General features: G+C 33.6%; 1 protein-coding gene across 1 annotated transcript; it reads left to right on the forward strand.

Moving 5' to 3' along the window:
• Positions 1 to 7,919: 7,919 nt before the first annotated feature.
• LOC107905448 (transcription factor MYB93) lies at positions 7,920 to 9,189 on the forward strand. Its single transcript, XM_016832107.2, has 3 exons — positions 7,920 to 8,114; positions 8,214 to 8,343; positions 8,436 to 9,189. The coding sequence occupies exons 1-3, from the start codon at positions 7,982 to 7,984 to the stop codon at positions 9,139 to 9,141; spliced, it is 969 nt and encodes a 322-aa protein (XP_016687596.1). The 5' UTR covers positions 7,920 to 7,981; the 3' UTR covers positions 9,142 to 9,189.
• Positions 9,190 to 24,293: the final 15,104 nt, after the last annotated feature.

A 24,293-nucleotide genomic window follows, 5' to 3' on the forward strand; every position in this document is an offset into this window, starting at 1 on the left:
CGTGATAATATGTGGTTTGCATGTCAAAACATGCCTATGTAATACTAAGTGTTAAATGATTAGATGAGCCTGATTTACATGCCTAAAGTGTTATTTTGTAACAAAGTGAAAATGTGTTTATTGTTGCTATATCACATGCATGGGGTTGGGACAAGTGTAAGGAGGAAATACTGGCAGTTTATCTACATTACTAGTAACTTGTCCACATTATTGGCAGCTTGTCTGCATTACTGGCAGTTTATTTGTAGTACTGGTGGCTTGTCTAAAAATTAGAGTGTTTGGATGGATGAGTTTTGGGGAACTCAATTTTGGAGTGTAGCATTGATGGGTAGGATGTTTTATGAAAGGTTGCATAATAGTTTTACAAAGATTGCGTTGCCATGATCACGTGCATAAAATTGATTATGTTGTATGATAAGTATGTGCACATTTTTATTTAACTTTTTGTTACTTTTATTTGTATAATGGGTTATCGCTTATTACTTGAGTTAAGATTCACACTAAGCTTTATAGCTAACCCCCTTTAGTTTTTAAATTTTACAAATAACCCTGAGGTTAGGATTCGATGATGGCATTTGGAAGAGTTTCCTAAAATTCTTTTTAAATTAATGTAATTAAAGATTATTTTAGCATTTTGTTATTTTGGGATTGTAATAAGTTTGAATATGGACTGTGGCATAGGACTTTACTTTGGGGATTTTTCATTCTAATTTGCATGAATTGCTTGCATGGCATTAAGTTTTAAAAACTGCATAAATTAGTATTTGATTAAGATTATGCATGAAAATTAGTTTTTATTAAAACTTGACAAAATCACTCTTTCTCGCTTCGACAATGAAAACGAGTTTTAGACAAAGATATGACTTAGTTTTTGAGGTTTTAAATTGCCTATTGATGTTTTATTGAATTTACATGAAATATTGATTTTTAGCAAAATAGGGTTTTAACAAAATGGTTCGTTTCGATTTTCATAAAAATATGCCAATATTACATTTTCTGCTGCAAATTTGAGAAATGAGTTATTAATAAAATTAGACTTAGTTTCAAAATTTATAATGTTTACAAATGAGATTTCAAAAGACATTATGTTTTATAAATTTAACATGTTTTTTTAAATAGTGACAAATAGTCAAGTTCTTTAGTTTTGATTAAAAAAACAATTTTGAAATATGATGGAAATTATGAAAGTTTTGAATAGCGACCAAACTTTTACAAATACGTAAAACACCAAAATCATTGATTTCTAAAATTCTCGATTCCACTAGTTTTGAACGATTTACGCAAATGGTTTAAAAATATGTTTGAAAACTACGAAATATTTTTTGGGCCATTTGGGTGGCCAATGTAACTTTCTAAATTTGGCCATAATGTCTAGATCGAGTTTAAGATGTTACAATGGGAACTTGGTAAACATCACATCAAGATTGAGTGGCCTTATCAAAATCTGCCACCTCTAAGTACTTACTCTATTACTCCTCTAGCCTTTAACCTTTCCAATTCATGTTTAGTTAATTCTTATCTAGCTTTCCTTACAACTTAGTTGTCACAAGACTGTAATGGCTATTGGGGGTACTATGCCACTAACGTGAACTCACATCCTATAGTTCATTTTACATAACCATAAGTCTCATTGCACTACTCTTAATAATTTGACATGGAAATCGTTATTACCTTATTTCATATTGGAGTCCGGCTATGCTACATGCCAAAAAGTGTATCTGGGCGAGTACTACTCTGCCAATCATACCCTTCTATGACTATACGACAAATTCATATATTTGTACTTTCATACAATTATTCCTTGCTTTATCTTACCATGCCCTTTTATGACTTTCCCCTAACTATTCCTATTACAGAGGTCCTTGCAAACAGAATATTTTCGGTTTGCCACATACTCTTCCTATGGACCTTTTCTTTCAAAATTTGCTAAGTTAGGGCATATAGGCGTTTTCAAGGAATTTATTATGCTTAGCCAAATACTTATGTCTTACTCGTTTAATTCTTACTCTTTGTGCATCGCTTCCAATAACATCATTTGATCATTGGGACTTCTAGGTTCTTATAGGGTGAAGGTGAGCTACAATGTGCCAGAGCATGTGCTTAAAGATACTCTTAGATGTTCTAGTATGTAAAGAGTGTTAACAAATGAAGAAGGAAATATGAACTTAAGCACTTAAAGAAATAAAAGTGTAGGGAGAGAATTAGAGTTGTACTTGAGGTATTTATACCTAGACTTTGTGTTGTCGGGTTCATTCAACTTAGCTGTTACTAGCCATGTTGGCATTCGAGTTTGTTGGCATATGACATTGGTTGCTTGGGTATCCTTTCTAACAAGGCAATTGGTCTTTGATATCTACTTGTTATCCAAAGTTGTAACACTCTGAAAGTGGGGTTAGAAGAATTAAGGTTTGTTGGTTAGGGTCAGTGGTTTGGATGGATCTTTAAGTGAGATTTTGCATTTTAGAGATAATAATGAGCTTAGTGGTTCAGTGGTTAAGTGTTAGTTTTCCTTAGATCTCGATCTTGAATCCTTGTGAGCGCTAAGTGAGAATTAAATTTATTTTTGGGTTTGGTTTCATTTTTTTATTATTAAAAAAAATCTAATTGGTCTTTTGTTAAAAGTATTTTCTAATTATTTAATCTTATTTAATATTTTGAAAAAGGATAAGAAATCCCAAAATTGACTACTCTAACGTTTTTTTCTTTTACGTCAAGCTCATTCCCCAAAAATTTCAGATTTTGATTTATTATTATTTTTAGTTTCTTCTTTCTCCTTTGTCTTTCAATTTTTCTTTTGATTTCAACATTATTATCGTGAATTGTTACTCCACAAAGTGTTCTCTGTTCAATCAAGTGTCAAATCGAGTAAGTGTAAGTGTTAATTTCTTGAGGGTTACATTGGGTTCTTTGATTCTTGTATGTGGTTTAAATCAAAATTCATTAAGGTTGAGCGTATTTGTAAAATTGAGTTTTAGACTCATTTAATTGAGATGCATTAGTTGATCGTTAGTGCGTGGGCATCGTCTTTCAGGTGTGTTCTAAATAATTCGTAATTAGGGGTCAATTTGGTGTTGAATTGTTGGGTTTTGCAGCAAGGATTAGAGTGGTTTTTGAGTCACCCGGGAGTGTTCCACACACGAGCGATCCAAATGGTCGTGGGTCACACGGGTTGGCCACATGGTCATGTGACTTCTGTTAGGGATTTTTTTTATTGCACAGGGACGTCTCCTTCAGTCACACGGCCGTGTGTCTCAGTCACACTGGCGTGTCATTCAACCACATGGTCGTGTCCCTGCTTGTAAAGTTGTGTAATTTTGTCACATGCTTTAGAGAGTTACATAGTTTAGCGGCATGGCCGTGTATCTCTATAACACGCGTGTGTCCCTCAGCTATACAGCCGTGTACCCCTATCACACGGTCTGAACTATTAATAAAAAAATCCTGTGGTTAGTTTTTGCTTCTTATTTGGTAAATGAATAGTTTTAATCTTGGAATATTCCTTTACATGTGTAAGCTTCTACAAGGGTAACTGAGACTCTAGTATTGAATGCTAAATGACTAGAAAGTGTGTTTTCTTGTACGACATTGTTGTTATAAATGAATTTATGTATTAATTTGTTATTTGTATAAGTTGTAATGCGACCTTGTTATGAGAATTTTGATTTATGGGTTTGAACGGATGTGTAAATTAAGACCTGCTTATGCCATGGATTTCATTAATAAATGTTGATTAAGGGTATGATGTGGTGAATTATGACTGAACATGAACATGTTTGATTATGTTATTGCACAACTGATTTGGTTGCAAAAAGTTTTTTCGAGTACGGAAACCAAATGTGTGAATGCCCATATTTATTTTATTATTTTCATTTGCACTTGTGGTTGGGTTTGGGATATGAAGTGAAGGAGGATTGATTTGGCAGTTAAACTACATTACTATAAATTCAGCAGTAAATCCATAATAAAGTTAGCAGTTTGACTGCATAACAATTATGTTGCAAATGACCACTATAAGGTGTGATTGGTTTGATGGGTCCACCATAACCCAAAACTTGGTGTGTAGAGGATGGAAGGGTCTAACTTACCCTATTTGGTGTGTGTCGGATGGTTGAAGATAGAGTGTAGCGGTTGGATAGGTTGAAATTGGGACAGGTACATTTGAGCATGAATTGCATTTGTTCTGTTGCGAGTAAGTGCTATATTTATGACTCTTTGGTTGTGAAATTTGTATCTATTACATAAAAAAGATAGTACCAAGTCTGAACTATTAATAAAATTTGCGAAATTATCTGTTTATGTGATGTGTTAGATTCTCAGGGATTTGGTATGAAAAATGTGTGTTTGTTTAAACACTGTCTAGTTACGTTTGTTTATGACTCACAGTGAGCTTTCATAGCTCAATCCCTTAGTTTCCTCCTTTCAGGTAATCCACGTGTTTAGGTCACTCAGCAAACTGGGGGTCTTGGAGTTTCATTAATTTTTTGGTTTGGTTTAATAAGTTTTCTTTGAAACTCAGTAAATTCTTTTTGATTGGTATGTAAGGAAGATTATATAAACTATAGTATGAGTTTTGGATTTTGGACTCGCAAAGTTATGGCTTTTGGTTTTGGGACACTATATGATTTTGCACATGGACATTCATTTTTGAGCTAACTGTGATTCCATGTATAGATTTAAAGTAACCGTTTTTGGTCTTCTATTAGGATAAAAGGTTTTATTGTTACATTGCAAATTTCTAGTTTGAAGTTCTAGCTTTCGAAATCACTATTCCGTTTTGGTTACAAAAGATTATAAGATGTGAAATTGGTTTCAAATAAATTTTAAGTGATATTTAAATTTAACGTTTGCAAAGCATATAAATAAAGCTTATTTTCGATTTCAGTAAATTATTAGAGAAAATGATTTTCAAAAGGAAATTTTGGAATATTGATCAGTGTTTTGGTTAGGCCATTTTAGTGACCAATGTGACCTCTGGAATCTGGTCGAAACTTTTAGGCTGTGTTTTGGAGTGTTACAAAAGTGGCTTGCTCTTTGGTCGATAGTTAGTACTACTGAATGCTTGGGGCCTTATAGGCTTCTACTGTCTTTGGGATGTGGTGTGCTTTGGTATAAGATTGTAGCCTTGCTTATATATTAACCACCCTTGGTCTAGAGGTGTCCATGAGCCGCGTTGAGTCTATGCCTGATTCCAAAAAAGTATTCATGTTTAGGATTGACTGGGCTCGAGCCAACTTGCTTAAAAAACCTATTACTATTTTTAAAAAAATAATATATTTATATAATTTATAGTTAAATTTAAATAAAATATTTTTTTTAAAATCATTTAATTTAAAGTTGAATTGGGTCGGCCTATTTGAGGATAAAAGTTCTTGTCTAAACTCGACCTAAGCCAAGCCGAATTGGCTATTTGGCCCATGGGTAAGCCCAACTAAGTCCCTCGAGTTAGTTATAAAGTAATCAACAAAGACTAAGTGATAAAGTAGAATGTCCTACTTAATGAGACGATTAAAGGCGTAAATAGCATTACATTTTTTATTTTCAATTCATTTTTTTTTGATATGACATGATTGAATTCTTGAAAGTGTTTGCACTTAATGGACACTTTCACTTAATGAATTCGTTGCTTCTTTAAGTATTCAAACTCTCGACAAAATCAAAAAACAAAACCCTTACCAATGACAATACCTAACGTGCTAAGATCTGACCTTTAAACAATTATAATACTTCTCAAGTGAAAACTAATTAAAAATCTAATCATACGAGTCTTCAAATAAAAAAAAATATTATTTTGATATTAATTTAATTATTATAATACAAATTATAGATGTAGTCATTTCAATCTAATGGTAGGTTTAACAATAAATGTCAGTATGTATATACTTTGTCAATTGACAAACTCCTTTATTCTATCCTAAATTGTAGCCTTTAACAACTATTTCTTTGACCTTCAATTCAATTTATTAAGATTTGGGATTATTTTTCTGCTAACCTAGTAAAATATTCAAACTGAATTAAAGATTTATTGATTTAAAAGTTGTGTCCCCATAATCCAAATAAATTACAAGTCTTAAAAGGTTGAAGGGTATTAATGCAACAATTGTGAAAGCAGCCACTCTTCTTGACCTGCGTATCTGACATTTATAAGAGATGCTTTAGTACTTTAATAACACATGAAGAAATGATGGATGAGTTACGATATCAACTTGTCATTCTTTTTCTGTAATATGATTGTGGGTCGCCATTGATGTAATGGAGTTACTTTATGAACATGAGGCTCCATTTAGAAATCTGAAAACACCAAAGGTCAAATCGAAACAAACATCCTTTACAATTAAATTAAAAACAAAAAAGGAAACTCGTTGACAAATGATAAGGGTTTGGTTGAAATTTTAAGGTTATATTTTCTCTACCATACATATCAATTAAATTTTGAAAATTTCAATCTTATCTCAAACAATAGTAGTTAATTTTAAACATGTAAATGAGCGTGCTATTTATCTAGGTTCGAAGACTCACTCGAAATTTGAGAAAATTTAGGTAAAAATATTAGATTCGAAAAATAAACTTAGACAAAAAAATTAGGCATGTTTAAAATACTGGGTCAAGCTTGACCTTGAACATTCAAGGTTTGAGTTCGGTCCGAGCCATTTTTTAAGTTTTTAATATTTTATATTATGTTATTTTTATATATTACGTAATTTATAACACATAAAAGTTAAATTTATACTAGTATATAATACTACTATAGTGTAAACATTTAAGAATTTTAAGATAATTATATATACAATTTTAATAAATAAAAAAATTGCTAAAATTATTAAATATTAAATTAAATTAATATAAATATATATTTAAAAAAATTAAAAATAATATAGGTGAGCCACTAACCTTAAAATTAATTTGAGTTAGCTATTTGCAAATATATGTGGGTAGAGCTGATCATGGGTCGGGCGGCCCGGCCCGGCTCGAAGGCCCGCCCGAAAAATGGGAGGGTTTGGGTAAAAATATAGGCCCTAAAAATGGGCTTGGGCAAAAAAAGAGGCCCGTTTAGAAAATGGGTCGGGCCTCGGGTAAGAGTTTTTTGGCCCGGGCCCGGCCCGAATTATATATTAATATATATATTTTTATTTTTTAAATTATTTTAAATTTTTAATATAACTATTTTTTATTATATTGTTAATTTGTGTATTGTTTTAAGAATTGTTTTAGTATTATTTTTATTTGTTTTAATATTTGTTTTTATGTTTTTAAATATATTTGATTATTATATTTTTAAATTTTTTTATTTAATAAAAATAAGAAAAAAATCAATATGGGCCGGGCCGGGCCAGGCTCGGGCTTAGTAATTTTATTTCGAGCCGGGCTTGGACAAAATTTTAGACCCATATTTTGGGCCGGGCCGGGCCGGGCCGGGCCCGGGCCTAGGCCTAGTAGACGGGCCTAAAATTTTATCTTGGCCCGGCCCGGCCCGACCCATGATCACCTCTATATGTGGGGTTTGGGCAAAATTTTAGGTCATATTTTGAGTTGGGTTGAACTTGGACAATTATAACGTATATTAATATCATGCTTAGGCTCGATCCGACTCATAAATATCTCCAGTTAATTCCATTAACTAAAATAACATGACTTTTTTTGTGACTATTATGTAAGAATAACGAGTTGATATGACATTTTGTATTTGACAATAGTAAGATTGTATAAGATTTTAGAAATGGTAAGATTTAAAGGTTACCGTTTCGTCAAATTTTAAAATTTAAAATGTAACTAGGGACTGATAGGAGAATTTGACGTTTGAAGAAGTTAAAAGAAATAAAAGACAATGATGTTTTCCGCCCACAAATAGGAAATTAGCACGTACGCGTGATTTATTAGGGAACACAAACTCTATAAATATAGTAAGCTTTTGAGTTGATGGTGGAGATTGAAGGGAGGCAAGGAAGCTGCAAAGTTTTAAGCAAAGTTGCATAGATATTGAAAAATGGGAAGGTCTCCTTGTTGTGATGAAAATGGTCTTAAGAAAGGTCCTTGGACTCTTGAAGAAGATCAGAAACTTGTCAAATATATCAAAGAAAGTGGCCATGGTAGCTGGAGAGCTCTCCCAAAACTTGCTGGTATATATATGAAATTATGAATTGAATCAACTAGCTGCCTACCTCTTCCACTACCCTCTAATTTATCTCATTAATGTTCTCTTTGTTGTAATGTCCTAGGTCTTAATAGATGTGGGAAAAGTTGCAGGCTAAGATGGACTAATTACTTGAGGCCTGATATTAAGAGAGGGAAATTTTCCCAGGAAGAAGAGCAAACAATTCTCAATCTCCATTCCATCCTCGGAAACAAGTAATTATTATGAATTTTTAGTTTGTTTTTGCATATTTTGAGTGTTGTTTCAATAATTTATGACTTTGTTTTTTTGTTTGATATTTGACAAGATGGTCAGCAATTGCAAGCCGCCTACCGGGGCGAACAGATAATGAAATAAAGAACTTTTGGAACACCCATTTGAGGAAAAAGCTTATCCAAATGGGAATTGATCCTATGACTCATAGGCCTCGAATTGATATCTTCTCAAGCTTGCCTCATCTGATAGCTTTGGCCAACCTGAAAGAGCTTATGGATCAACAGCAACCATGGGAGGAAGCTGCTCAAATGGCTAAGTTGCAATGCTTGCAATATCTTCTTCAAAACCCACCTTCCCTTTCATCTCCCTCTAACAACATGCACACCACTTTCACGGATATGGAAACCATGGATATCTCAAATTCACTTTTAAGTTCACCACCCCAGCTGGCTTCGGTTCAAGGTCTCGATGATTCAAACCCTTTCTCTCGTTTACCTGACCTACAAATCCCTTGTGATTATCGAATATCGTCTTCGAGTAAGGACGACACGGCTCAGGCTCAGGCTCAAGCGCAGGCTCAAGCTCAAGCTCAAGAGCATGCTGTGTTGAGCCAAGGAGAGAATACATGCAACTCAACGTGGCTCCCTTCACCTTCCGCGGTTCCATCTGTAACAGAGACTTTGATCAGCAATTTGGGGGATGCTTCATGTTCTTCAAACTTTGACGTAGCTGCTCCTTCAGTTTGGCTTGATGATCATCAACTATTTCAAGATCCATTGTTTCACAATCTTTTGTAGCTTATTGTTTTGAATATGTTTGAGATTAAAAGAAAAGGTTTGCAGCTACTCCATTTCTCTTTTCTGCTTACTTGCTTATGCACGCATACTGTTCATACCTACGTATAATCCTTTCTAAAACATCAGAGAGTACATTAATATATAGAATTATGTATATATAAGACAGCCTTTGCATATTTTTACGTAAAAATGTTTCTTCTTTTTCCAAACAGTCATAAACATAGAGATGGTTCCAAGGTGCAGCAATGGTGGAAACTAGTAAAGTCAATTGCTATTTTACTATAAGAGCAGTGGACCTACCAATAACAAAAACTTCCCACAAACACACGTATATTTATTTGGAGTGGGTAAAAGGAATCTAGCTAGTTTTACGTTCATATTAGCAATCTTACAATTCAGAAAATCTTTTTTGACATTCCCTTCTTTTAAATTGGTGACAAGTTTTAGTTAATGAATGCTTTTGGAACATTCAAACAATCATTTGGAGTAAACAAATATAAGATGAATATTGAAGGGAAAAACAAAGAAGAAAACCAATTAATTTACTTCATTTTCAGGTTTAGCCCACAAAAGAAGCTCCTTCTTTGTCTTGCTGTCCACACAATAAAATAATTAATAAAAAGGGTTTCCTTTCTGCTTGCCCTACTTTTGATGTTTTTATGTTCCTATTGTAACTTAAATAATATAGGGTAAGTTGGGATCAAGACATTGACCAAACCTTTTGATCCAACCACTTAGAAGAATTATGTAATGAAAATAAAAATTGAACTCTTTTATTTTCGGTCCATAACATTTTGATTATCAATGTCTACAAATTTAATGTTTTGCTTATTTAGCGATTAGAAAATGACAGATGATATGGGTATTCTCATTAGTGGATTACAATTTCAAATCCTCGACAAGATAATTGAAAATTACAATAGTAAATATACCAAACCTGTAAATTTTAACATTTTGATCACTTGTGATTTGCCCCTTTTGTTGATATAAATTTGAAATATAACCTTTTTTTTTTTTTGGAACGGAGGGCCAAACGTTTTTAGAATTAAAAATATACATGACATAAATTTAATTATAAAAAAATCAACCATTTATATAAAATGATTTATTTATTAAAGTATACAACAATTAATTAGAATTATTGAATTAACTACACATAATTTAACGGCATTGTTAAAAAATTATCATGATTATATATATATATAATTTTTATGAGAAAATAAGGCAACAGTATGGAAATGGTAGTTGATAAGAAAGTTGACTAAATATGAGGAGAGCCCAAAGTCGAAAATGGTTGAGAATTTAAAAGAATAAAAATGGTTGCTGCCCTTAATTTGCATGGGAAATATCGTAAACCTAAAGCTCATATACTTACCATACCATTCTTTAGTTTCAACTTTTTAATTTTTTTATCCAAATTTATTTTCAAAGTTTGATTTAAGCATCATGTAAACGTCGTCAATGCTACGTCCTTTGTTCACCACTCCAACAAAGGATGAAGTGAAAGACAAAACTGAATTGTAAAATTTTAGAGGGTCAAAATAGAAATTTTATTACCTTTTTAATTATAATATTATAAATTTTAAAGGCCTAAAAACACAATATCATCAAATAAAGGGAGCTAAGACCCTTGTATCTTTGGTGCTGCTCTCGACCCCAAGTAATTGTCTTGTTTAAAAATTATATTCAAACTTCTTATTTTTCACATCACAAACAAATTTACCAAATCTTATTAATTAATCTATCGAATTAGTTGAAATTTTAGTCTGATTAATTTTAGTATCAGTATTTTTCAAATTTTGAAATTTCAGTCTTGACCAAACTTTAGCAGTTAAATCTGCTAAGTTAAATATAAGTTATGATTTTAGTCTTTGTTCTCTAATTTAATTATTTTTAGTCTTTATACTTTTCAAATTCAATTTTGATTCAAACAATAATTGTTAAAATCTATTAACTAAATAACATGTTTTTTTTAATATTTTGTGGAAATAGTAAGTTAATATAGCATTAGCTTTTGAAAGAAAATATAATTTACTATTATTTATGTCAGGATTGAAATTTTAAAATTTAAAAAATATAAAGATTAAAAACGATGAAATTAGATTACAGATACTAAATGTACAGCTAGCTTAATAATAGTATAGGGATTATTAACAAAATTTGACCAAACATTAATGGAAAATGCATGCTTGATCAACAACAAGGTAACAGGCAGGGGTCTCGCCTCCAAATGAGAAAATTTTTATTTTAAGCTCCTTAAATTTATAAAGTTTTAACTTAATAATAAAATTATAGTTTAACCTAAAAAGTACAAAAAAATTTAATTTAGTCTTTCTAAAACTATAAATATATAAGTGAAATTGCATTATAACTATAATAGAAATATAAAAATTAATTTTGCCTCCTAGAAAATTGTTTTCAGTTCGCCGTTGATCAACAAATTCTGATTGTTTCTTATTCGATCGCTCTTCTATTTCTCTACAGTGCTGTCATAAAATTTTTTTTCTCATTAAAAGATGGAATTAAGGTTGAGGATGATGTAAGTATTAGAGTAGAAAATGAGGTTTTATTTGGGAGTGCGGTTGGATTTATTCCTTTTCTTACAAGGGATTGACTGTTAACTCAGCCGTTAATCTCGTCGCTAATAGAAAGGTTTCCTTAATAATTTTTGTTAAGCTACAATTCCAACTGTTCTGGAAATTCGAACCTTGCTTGATTTGGCATAACTTATCACTTCTTCCATTCCTTTGCTTTAAATGTCGTTTAAATTTATATTTATCAACCTTCGATAGAGGTTAACAGACGATAATGTGAGGAGAAATCATACAAATAAAACAAGTGAGACCAACACTATTGAATTTTGTTTAAGAAATAAGGGTTATTTGGATGTACAATCATATCAAGTCTCATTCAACTAAAAACCGCTTATAGGTTAAAAAAACTCTTAACAAAATAATTTTTAAAAAAAATTAATTGAGCTACTACATTAAATTTACACAAAACTAAACTCTTTTTGTTTTTAATTGATTTTATGCGAATTTAATGCAGGGTTCAATTGATTTTTTATTTATAATGTTAAAAACCTAGAAATAACCTCATAGTGGAGAACACGGGTTGAGGATGTTTTGGGTGAGAGGGGCAATTGTGGCTGTCGAAGTTGATGGTGGGAAAGGTTGATGATGGCCAAGAGGATCGGAGAAAAGGGAAAAAAACAAAAGGTCAAAAAACAACTTAGTGGTGATCGAGAGAGAGTAGAAACAATCCCTAGGAGCCTCGAGAATCGAGGAGGTTGGGCTTCTTGAATGCCTCACGGGAGGTAGCGGTAAGAGCAGTGTAGGTGGCCATGGTAAGTGTTAGGAGCATGGGTGATGGGAGATAGTAGTGGGAAATAGGGTGGCTGATCGCAGAGGTACGAGTAGGGACCTCTCCTTTTGTAATGTTTTCCTTTTCGTTTCTTTGGGAATTTTGGAATTTTTTATTTTTGTAATTTAATAAAATGTTATATTTATATACACTAGTTTCCATACTATTTATTAAAATATGATATATTTATTTGTTAAATTTTTGTACAAAATTTGTAATGTTTGATAATTAAGAAATCTATGATTAAAAGTTTATAATTAAAAAAAATGGAACAATTATTGTTAATGTTCCAAATTTTCAGTTTTTTAAGTGAATATTTTGTGTAAAATTACATGAAAGTTTGTATTATGAGCTATGACCAAACAAATAATATTTATACTTATGTTATTGATTACAAATATTACTATCATTATTTTATTTTATTTTCAAAATTTTAATTAAAATTATAAATATTTTTTTAAAAAAAATTCAAATCAATTGATCAAACTGTTAATAAAAAATTTTATGCTAATTTTAATTTTGTAAATAAATACTAAAATATACTATTATATTGCGTCTTTTAAGTAAGAGAACTAAATAAATGCCTTCTAAAAAAAATGTCAATAGTTATCATATTTATCTAAAAAGTAACTTCAATATCAACACAATCATCAGTTGATATTTAACCACATATTAAGAATACTAAATATCTACATCATGGAAGATATATAAGTTCATGTAAATAAGCAGAAAAGAAAATAAAACATCAATTATTGGTCATAATCTTTCTTAAAAGTAGACCTAGCTACTATTGGATTGTTATTAACTAAACCAGGCTAGGTAGGGTTGGACTCCTAGAGCTCCATGCAAGTCTAGGATCAAAATATCTAGAATCTTCTTCTTTTCTCTTAATATGAATGCCACCTTTTAATATTTATTTTAACTTTCAATAAAAAATTTAAACCCTCACTAAAGTTCTTTACAGTTTTGTAATGTCTTAGAATTATTTAATTTTGATTTTGAGAATTTTGATATAAATATGTATTTGCTTTAGTGGTTAAGTGTTTTGATTGTGTGTCTGAGGTTTTGGGTTTAAGTCTCATTTTTAGAAAAATATTTTTTTTTTGGTCTTAGCTTTATCCTTTTTTGGTGGGCTTATGTTATATTCTTGGTAAACTCATATTAGAATGAGTCAATTGGTTTGACTGGTTCAAGTGGTAAGGTATTAACTTGCCCTGTAGTTTTGTGTTCGGATCTTCGTGAGAGCGTTGATGATAATTTTTGCTCGGTTGTGTAATAGAGTTTCAATAGAGTTCGAATTCTGAGGTAGTTGGATGAGGTTAGGGGTTGGATTTTGGTAGAATTAATTTTTTATTTTAATCCTTTTGTTTTCCCAAAATTCTTTTTTCTTTTCTCTAACATTATTTCTTTTTGTTCTTCTTTCTCTTTTTTTTTCATTTCTTCTTTTTCTTCCTCAATTCTGGTTGTCGTACGTGTTGTTGTATCGTATTTTTGGGGTCCTTTGATTATGTTTAACGAAATCCATTGATAATGTTCGTATTTCTTGAATAGGGGAAAGACAATTAGCGGTTGTTGTTCTTCCAGAGATTTGAGTTTTGAATGGTTTCTGCTTGTTAGTACTAAGTGTTTCACAAGTAGTTCGATTTTGAGAGGCCTTAAGTCAAGATCAAATTCTAGTTTAGATTCTTAAATCATTTACTAAAACGGTGTTTGGTATACTGTTTTTAGGTTTTAGAGGTCTTGGGATTGGTTTCACATAAAAAGCGAACCAGGTGTGTACAAAAACACGAGAAAATAAGGTTCAACGAAAGCAAAAAAGGGGGCTGTTGATGCCACACGGGCGTGTGCCTAACTGTGTGTGACAAACGACCGTGTGATGGGCGAGTGTGTAGTCGTGTAGGTCATACGGGCTAGGCCAATTTGGGCGTGTAGGCCCACACAGGTATGCCACACGGGCATGTGGGCTATAAACCAGGCCGTGTGGGCTACATGGGCAAGGCTGATTTAGGTGTGTGGCTTACACGGGCAAGCCATACGGGCATGTGAGCCCAAAATTCTAAAATTTTCCCTAGGGTCACATACGTTGTTCCGATCGACTGCGGGCATTTTGTAGGGTCGGTAAGGGCAAAACAAACCTTAATACATGATATCTTCTATTATGATTGTAACGCCTTAAAAATTGGGCCTTAAGTCTGGGATTCGGATAGAAGAAAACCTGGATAATTAAGAAGTTTTAAATATTATCGTTTAAGAAAAAAATATATATACTGTATGTATGTTTGAAAAATTTTTATGAAAATTTTTATTTACTGTATTATTTGAAAATTTTATTATTAGATATATTTATAAAATTATTATTGGTAATTAAATAAGTAACGAAGGGCTTATAGTGTGGGGAAAAGTCCAGGGTTCTGCCCACAAAATTCTTAAATTTGGCCTCTTAAGGAAATCTGGGTAGTAGGCCTTATTAAAAAATTAGGCTGAGTTTTAGCATAAAGGAACGCCTGGCCCAGTGGCTAAGCACGCTAGGAAAGGCATGGGAGGTGCCTGGGTTCAAGGCACGGCGTGCGCAAATGGTTAATTTTTTTACAACCAAGAATTTCCGCAACAAGGCCTTATAAATATTTCGAGAGGAAAGGTGACACAAAAGAGGCACATGGTCAAGTGACAAGGAGGCGTTAAGAGTGTTCATGTGGTTAAGAGTTCGAGTCTGGTAAGTAGCATATTTTGTTTTATTTTTAAACAAAATGGGGACTGCAGGAGATAAGTCTTAAGAGTAGTTGTGAGCAGAATAAATCATGAGAAGAGATTCAGTATAGTGGCAGTAGCGCGTTAGAGGGACTGAGAAGGCACGAGTTCGAATCCAGGTGCTCGCGTTATTTTGGTTTGTTTTTAGGAAGACCAAGATTTCAGCAGGTAAGGTTTAAAGTCAATTGGGACTGTCATATATCCAAGAGCAAGCTACGACGCAGTGGCCAACAGCGTGCCTATGCGTGTGGAAGGCCCAGGTTCGAGCTGCTGAGCGTGCGATGCCCCTTTTTGCTGCATGCGTGTGGGAGAGTAGTAGAGTTGGACCAAAACTCTTCCCAGGCAGCAGGCTGGCTGAAGCGGTTAAACGGTGGATAAGGCTGCTAGGTGGTTGGATGAATTTCAAATGCCTAATTCATGGAGCAAAGCAAGGGAATTTGAAATTAGAAAGAATTTTTAATAAGCATTAAGTACCGTATTTGTTCTTTTAATTTTGGCTTTTATGAATTATTCCCTTTTTGTTCATCTTTCCTTCATTGATAATAACCGAACCTATCTTCTTCTACTCTTCTTTTCTTTCTTTTCTTTTATTTCATCTCTTCCTTCTTTAATTTCCTTCAAAGCCGAATCTGTACTTTCATCTCCTCTTTTCTATTTTCTCTTTTTCATTATACTAAAATCCGAAACATCCATACTTTAGTGATTCGGGAATTAATTTTTAGATCTATTTTCTACTTGCGATTAAGATAGATTCACAGTGGATCTAAGATTTGAAAAGTGTTGGAAACGCTTCTGACAAGAATGTCTTTGGTGGTAAGCATTCAGATCTTATTTTTTCTTTATTTAGTAATTCGAGGATAAGCTGAAAACCCCTAAATACTTTAGGGAGACTATCGATTTTTGCCAAGATTAAAATTAAGTATTTTTCATTCGGTTTTTTTTATATGTGCGCACCGAAGGCTAGCGATCAAGATCTATTTGGAGGCTAGTAAGATCAACAAGGTTAATCGTGGGGGAGATCTCGTTAGCGAATCGCCATAAAATGGGTGTGTAAACGACACCCACTCATAGACTAGATCGGCAAAAGCCGAAAAGCCGAAATGCCAGAAAGCCAGCATTTTGTGAACTTGCGAGCGTGCGAGCACTTGTGAGATGGTTGTTTGTTAATTTTGGTAATCTAAAGCGGTATGATTGCAGAGTGCACAATTTCGTGCACTTCGGTATATTTGGGCTTAATGGGCCGAAAACGGGTTAATGGGCCAACGGGCCCAATTCAGTAAAGACGCTCGGTAAGTGTTTCTGTTGATGCGTTAACGGTTGTAGGATGTATGTAAACCCTAAAATAGTGAATTTTACTAAAATACCCCTAAGTATGAAAATTACCATTTTACCCTTAGGTGAAAAATGACTGTTATACCATAGGGTTAATTTTGACTGAAATGCATGATATTCTGATTCTGTTTGTTGTATGCCATGACATGTATATCTGTTGCATGGGATTTGGGTTATGTTTTGGAGGAAGAACCCGTTCTGGTGGCTGTGCGACATATTCTGATATAAGCAGCTTTGCTACGGATTATAGTTAGTGCCGCAACCGGTGCTAACACTGTAAGTGTAGGGATGGCGTGGGTGATTTATTCCCCACAAAAGTGTAGGGATGGACGGAGGCAAGTGCAGGGTTGGATGGGGTTATCATGCATTAATCATATGAGACTGTTTTATTATGGGCCAACTGTATTAAAATGGGCCCAACTGTGTCAATATGGGCAAGGCCCAATATATCTCGACTTGTAATAGGGCTCCGGCTCAGATTGATACTGATATGGGCTAGGCCCAGTATACTCTATTACTATAAGGGGCTATGGCCCAGATTAATGTTGATATGGGCTAAGGCCCAGTTAACACTAAATTCTAAATAGGGCTTAGGCCCAGTAAAGCTTGAACTGATTTGGGCTCTGGTTAGGATACTTTACACACTGAGTTTTCCAAACTCACCCCCCATTTTTCCTATCTTTGCAGGTGAGCCTTAGATCGATGGACTTGGAGCTAGGCGGGATTCAGAGTGGCCACGAAGATTAAGTTTTGTTTTCTTTAAAATAAGTTTCGCATTTATTATTTTGATTATTTTTATTCTGGTTAAAGTTGTAATAAGGCCGCTCTTTTTATTATTTTTAATATTTTGGGTTATTAAATTGGTTAGCTCTAGGGCGCGTTTTATAAAAGTTACTTATTTTTAAAATATCACGATAATCGAGCAAAGTTTCCGCAACGTAAATATTTTCAAAGGAAATAAATATTTTAAATAGACTTAAACTTAATTTGTTGTTCATGGACAATCAATATGCTTTAAGTGTGGCAATGGATGTGTGCATGTCTAGGATTGGATCCATGAAGAGCTTGGTACTTAAGCAGTCCAATAGACTCACCTCTTCTTTTCTGGCTTCCTACCTGGTGCACAGCTTCCATTCACTTTACTCTATAACGAAAATATTCTTTTCAAAGATTTTTAATTAAAACATGAGTTTTACAATAACGCTCCAATGAGTTTTACATCAAGAAGGGTTTTCAATGAAAACATAGTTTTTGAAAAACACTTCAACATGACACGTCGAATTCGGCCGTAACGTCTGGGCTGGGTTTGGGTGTTACAATGATAGACTGAGTTGAACATTTGGAAATTGATATGTATGATCTGACTGGTTCGTAATAGCATGTATGTTATCTGTTTATGAGCTTGCGGAACATGTTAACTCTGTTATATCTGTATATTTATATTTTGTATCTATACTTGGGGTAAGAATTTGTATATGTAGAGGAAGTATTCTGTGAGGCGATATTTTGCTGTTATATTGGCAGTACAGCTGCAAATTATTCTGATAAGTGTCATACTGACACTATGTGGTGTGTAGGGCTGGGTGGGTGTTTTATACCCCACGTGGTGTGTTGGGATGGATGGAGATGGTGTGTAGAGGATGGGGGTAGGACTTTGCATATCTATGACTCTGTTGATCTGATTCTGTTAAAGACTTATGTCCATATCTGTATCTATTTTGTATATGAAAAATCTGGGTAGATATGCATGTATGTCTCTGTTAAGTTGCGCACTGAGTTAACTAGAAACTGTGATGTTTGAAAGATTTTTGAATTTCTGATAAATATTTGAAGCATAAAAGATTTGCTAATAAACATTGAAATCGATGCATAAAATTTCGTAATGTAGATAAAATTTTGATTCAATGAGTGCTCGTGGAACTCGCGCTTGTGGTATTCGTGGGCGTGGCAGGAGCCGTAAGGGGACTTGAGCTAAGTCTTCCTCTTTAGGCAGTATGTCAAATCTATAACTCTATCTCACTGGGAGATATCACATAAGAAAAACCAGAAAAATAATAATGTAGCATCAATACATGGAAAACATTATGAATCTTTTCAAGTTTCGGTGGCAGAGCTAATTGATACGCTACAAGTTCGATTCTTTCGAGGATTTCATACGGCCTGATAAATCTTGGACTAAGTTTCCCTTTTCTGTTGAAACGCATAATTTTCTTCAAAGGTGAGACTTTTGGAAAAACTTTATCATCAATCTGAAACTCAATATCTTTTCTTTTCAAATCAACATATGATTTCTATCGATTTAAAGCAACTTTCAAGCAATCCTGTATTAACTCTAACCTTTTCTTCTATTTCCCTATCAGATCAATCCCAGCTAATTTTTTTCACTCAATTCAAACCAGTACAATGGAGTTCTGCATTTTTGACCGTACAAAGCCTTGTATGGTGCCATTTTAAAACTTGTCTGATAGTTGTTATTATATGCAAACTCAGCCAATGATAGATATTTCTCCCAGCTGCCTTCAAACTCTATTAGACAACATCATAACATATCCTCAAGTATTTGAATCACCCATTTTGATTGTCCATCAGTCTGGGGAAGGAAATGTGTACTGAAATTCAATTTCATACCTAGGGCTTTGTAATACCCCTAACCCGTGACCGTTGTCGGATTAGGGTTAAGAGGTATTACCGATCAAACTCAACATTTAACTAATATTTCACAACTTAATAAATATTCATTATCGAATAACATTCATTCACATACACAATGTCCCTTAAATAGGTCTACGGGACCTTAAAATATGCTTAAAAGAGGTTCGGGACTAAACCAATTGCATATATAAATTTTCATGCATTCAGAGGTCAGACACCTGTGTGAATAGGCCGTGTGCCTCATACGGCCACCAGACACGCCCGTGTCATAGGTCGTGTGAAAACAGACCATACATACCGACTTGCACCATACGATCGAGGACACGCCCGTGTGCCATGGCCGTGGGAAAACTAGAGGGGTTACTGACTTGGGTCACACGGTTGACCGCACTCCCATGTGCCATCCCGTGTGCCACACACTGCCATTAGACACGCCCATGTGTTTAGGCCGTGTCAAACCCGTAGGATATACTGACTTAATTCGAAAGGGCTACCTTAGGGGACACACAGCCTTGCAACATGACCGTGTGTCGCACACGGCTGAGACACATGCCTGTGTCTCTACCTGTGTGGACAAGAATAAGCCATTTGACAAGCCAATTTTCCACCCTTTTCTTATGCAACCCAACAACCAGTATGGTACCATTTTAATACATATATAAGTAAACAAAACATGTTATTCCATACACATATCATGCCATCTATCTACAACAATTTCAACTATTCAATTCCATATTCAAAAACATTCCAAATCAATATGCCAAAATCATCAAAACTTACATAAGTTCCAAATGCATTTCCTCATCAACTTATCATCTATTTCATGTTACAAAACACACCATTCATCATCTCAAAATCAAACCACAATATACCAACTTCCAAGAAATAATACTCCAACATATAACTATCTAAAAGAGTAACCATATAACCATACCAAATAAGCAAACATATAGGCATTAAATACATCACATATATCATTTATCAAACACATAATTCAAGCTAATTTAAATGGCCATATACATTACCATTCACAAGCCAAATCTCATGGCTAAGATCATAATTTAAAACATACCAAGATAACACTAGCCTATACATGCTATATACCATGTAACACCCCTTACCTGTATCCGAAGCTGGGATAGGGTTCGAGGCGTTACCGAACTTAAACATTCACAAACATGCAAAACCGGGCCATAAAATTTCGTCCAAATTCAAACTTTTCAAACACATGTAGATTGTCCCTTATACAAGCCTTCGAGGCCTAAAACATACATCGGGGTGGTTCGAGACTAAACCAAGGACTTTAGAAAGCTCTGGGAAAACTTAGAGAAATTTTCATGAAACAGGGTCACACACTCGTGTGGACACAGGGACACGTTCGTGTGTCTTCATCACGCTCGTGTCCTCAGGCCGTGTAACTCTCTGTTTGTCATGTCAGTAAAACAAATTGATCCACACGGCCAAGCCACACGCCCGTGCGCTAGGCCGTGTCCTCCATACGGCTGAGACACATGGTCGTGTCTCTGCCTGTGTAGCCAACACTTAGGCTATTTTCCAAGCCTTATGTTGTCCTTAATTCTCTCCCATGCTTATACACATTATAACATCAATTTAATAGTTAATCATCCTTTAGTAAAATTCTGTTAAAGCATTTACATGTTGTCATACATGTGTTTATTACCTATACTCATGTTACACCTAGTTAGACATTCCAATTCACATTCTACAATTTTCGATATTCAATCATTATCAACTTACTACCATGCCACACATTCATTCTATGGCCACGGCCACCTCGAATGGTCTTAGAGCATTCGTCATGTACATGTGTTATACTAATCATTCATAACAACCAATTATAAACACATCACAAACATTAACACGTAGCAAAAATAATTAGGCTTACAAGCCATAACCATTTAAGCCGATACATTTGGCTAATCATAACAACATCTAACATAAAAACTAGTCCTTAGACATGCCACTAACTTGAAAGTATTTAATACACATATTACAATACTCTGGAGTTGCTGGCTTGATAGTGTGATGCTGCCTTCGACGGTCTCCAACCCCGAGCTGAGCTGAGAACACTAAGGAAATGGAGAGGAGGGAGTAAGCTTAAAGCTTAGTAAGTCCATATGAAAATAGTAAGCAAATTATCAACATGATTCCATGAAAATGTAATCATAATTACACTTTTGTTGATTTTCTGGTCATGTTGTTTTCTCAAGTCATATTTACTAATTTATTTATATCCAGAGCTAAAAATTTCAAAATTAAAATATGTTAAATTTATATAAACCTAGACTCATATATATTTTTACCATAAAATTTTTAGAATTTTTTGTCAAGCCAATAAGTACATTTTATTCATTAAATATACCCCCTGTTTCACTGTTTGATAGTTCCGACCTCTCTTCACTAAAAGTTATTTATCTCATGGTACGGAACTCCAAATTGAGAACCGCTAGTTTTCCCAGAAACTAGACTCATTAAGAATTTTAAGAATTCAAATTATGACTCATAATTATTTTTTTAAAATTTTTAATTATTTTCCCAAATTAGAGTAGGGGATTCCAAAATCATTCTAACTCTGTCTCACAAAAATCCAATTATGATAGAATATGAAATTATTTTGCCTTCATCATTTATTTTATGAGAAAATAGACTCATTAAGATTTAATATCATATCTTGTTCAGCCTCTAATTCAATTTTTACCATTTTTGGTGATTTTTCAAATTCACACAACTGCTGCTGTCCAAAATTGTTTTATTACAAAATTTCACTTTTACATAATTTCACTTACTCCATTCTATCTTACCAAAAGATTCGCTCAACTATCGAGCACATTGCTCTCAACTTTTCACATAGATATATTTTCACTTATTCATAACATAGTCATGTACATATGTATTTTCACTTAGTAAATTTCCCGTTGAACTCATCGGAATAATAACAGATACCCGGTAGCCTGTGCATATACCACCCTTGTAACCGAAGCTCTCTGTTACGCATAGTAGCTTGCACTTAGTACTACACATGCAACCTATCAATCTGGTACACGTAGTAGCCTGCACTTAGTACTACACATGTGACTTAACCATTTGATACACGTAGTAGCCTGCACTGTGTACTACACACGTGATCAAAGTTAACGGGTATGCATAGTAGCCTGCACTTAGTACTACACATGTGACCTATCAATCTGGTACACATAGTAGCCTACACTTAGTACTTCACACATGACTTAACCATCTGATACACGTAGTAGCCTACATTTAGTACTACACACATGATCGAAGTTAATGGGTACGCATAGTAGCCTGCACTTAGTACTACATATGCGACCTATCAATCTGGTACACGTAGTAGCTTGCACTTAGTACTACACACGTGACTCACAACGGATCATTTGTATTTGTTCTATTTCGAAGGTTCAATCGAAAATTCTTCACTTTTCAACATTTTACTAACTCATTCTTCGTCAATTCCGATTCGTAGTTTACATCAATTGATCATTCTATAGGTAGCCACATGTCATATAATAACAAAAGATAATAACATAAAAGGAATCGAATTATTATTTACATACAAACTTACTTGTTTCAAAGAAACATCATATTCCATCAAACTTCCAAACCTTTACCGGACGTACTCGAATTGTGGCATCATTCACATAGCAATATCTCATAATCACATGGCATTTTAACATTTTCATCATAATAGCAAAACATCAAGAACATGTTATATCATCAAAATAATCACATAATATCAAATTATTCACATATATATACTTACAACTCGTGTAATATCAAAACATTAGCATTCAAATACAATATTTCATTATTAAAATCACATGAACTTACCTTAGGTTCGAGTACGACTATATATTCTAATTTAGTCCATAATCTCATCCATTTCCAATCTATGCCCGAATATCATTTTCCTTTATCTATAATACCACATTTAGCTTACTAATTAGTCACATTATTCATATGGGTCCAAAAATCATACTTTTACAAATTTACATTTTAACCCCTAAACTTTCACATATTTACACTTTGGCCCTTAGGCTCGTAAAATGATTTTTATTCAAATTCCTTGCATTTTAAGCCTAGCAGAATCATTTTCATAACTTTAAAAGCCCCTAATTTCCACTAAATCATACTTTTATGACAAATTTTGTAACTTTTACAAATCGATCCTTTTTGACAATTTCATCGAAAATCACTTAGTAAAAGTCGTTTATTACACGCCGAGCATTCATATTCTACCATTAGACATGAAAACACATGCATGTCATCCATGGGTAAATTTTTAAACACAAAACCTAGCTCAAAATATGGGTAGAAATGAGTAGATCTTGTTACGAGGATTTCAAAAACGTAAAAATCATTAAAAATGGGGCTAGAACGGACTTACAATTGAGCTTGGAAGCTTGAAAAACCCTAGATATGTCTTCGCCATGCAAGTTTCAGCCACGGGGTAAAATATGGACAAAAATTGGCTTTTAATTTTGTTTTTAATTCATTTTAATTACCACATTACCAAAATGCCCCTAACTTAAAAATATTCTATTTCACCCATTTCATGTCCATTTTTGTCCAAAAAATTATCCAATGGTCTAATTATAATCTAAGGGCCTCAAATGTAAAATTTCATAACAATTAGACACCTTTAACATGTAGAACTCAACTTTTGCACTTTTTACAATTTAGTCCTTTTGACCAAATTAAGTGCCCAAACGTCAAAATTTTCAAACGAAATTTTCACGAAATCATCCTGTGAAATTGTAGACCATAAAAATATAATAAAAAAATTTATTGTGTCAGATTTGTGGTCCCAAAACCACTGTTCCGACCAGGCTCTAATTCTGGATGTTAGATACCATATATACAAAACTCCAAAAGTACCAACAGGATGATCGATAGTGTGACGATGTTCTTGATGATCCTCGAGGTCTGAGCTAGCTTTGATTAGCTATAAAACAAGTAAAAAACACACAAGATAAGCTTTAAAAGATTAGTAAGCCATATACAAATAAATCATCTCATGA

Source organism: Gossypium hirsutum, chromosome A11, assembly GCF_007990345.1.
Source record: "Gossypium hirsutum isolate 1008001.06 chromosome A11, Gossypium_hirsutum_v2.1, whole genome shotgun sequence".
NCBI classification, from domain to species: domain Eukaryota; kingdom Viridiplantae; phylum Streptophyta; class Magnoliopsida; order Malvales; family Malvaceae; genus Gossypium; species Gossypium hirsutum.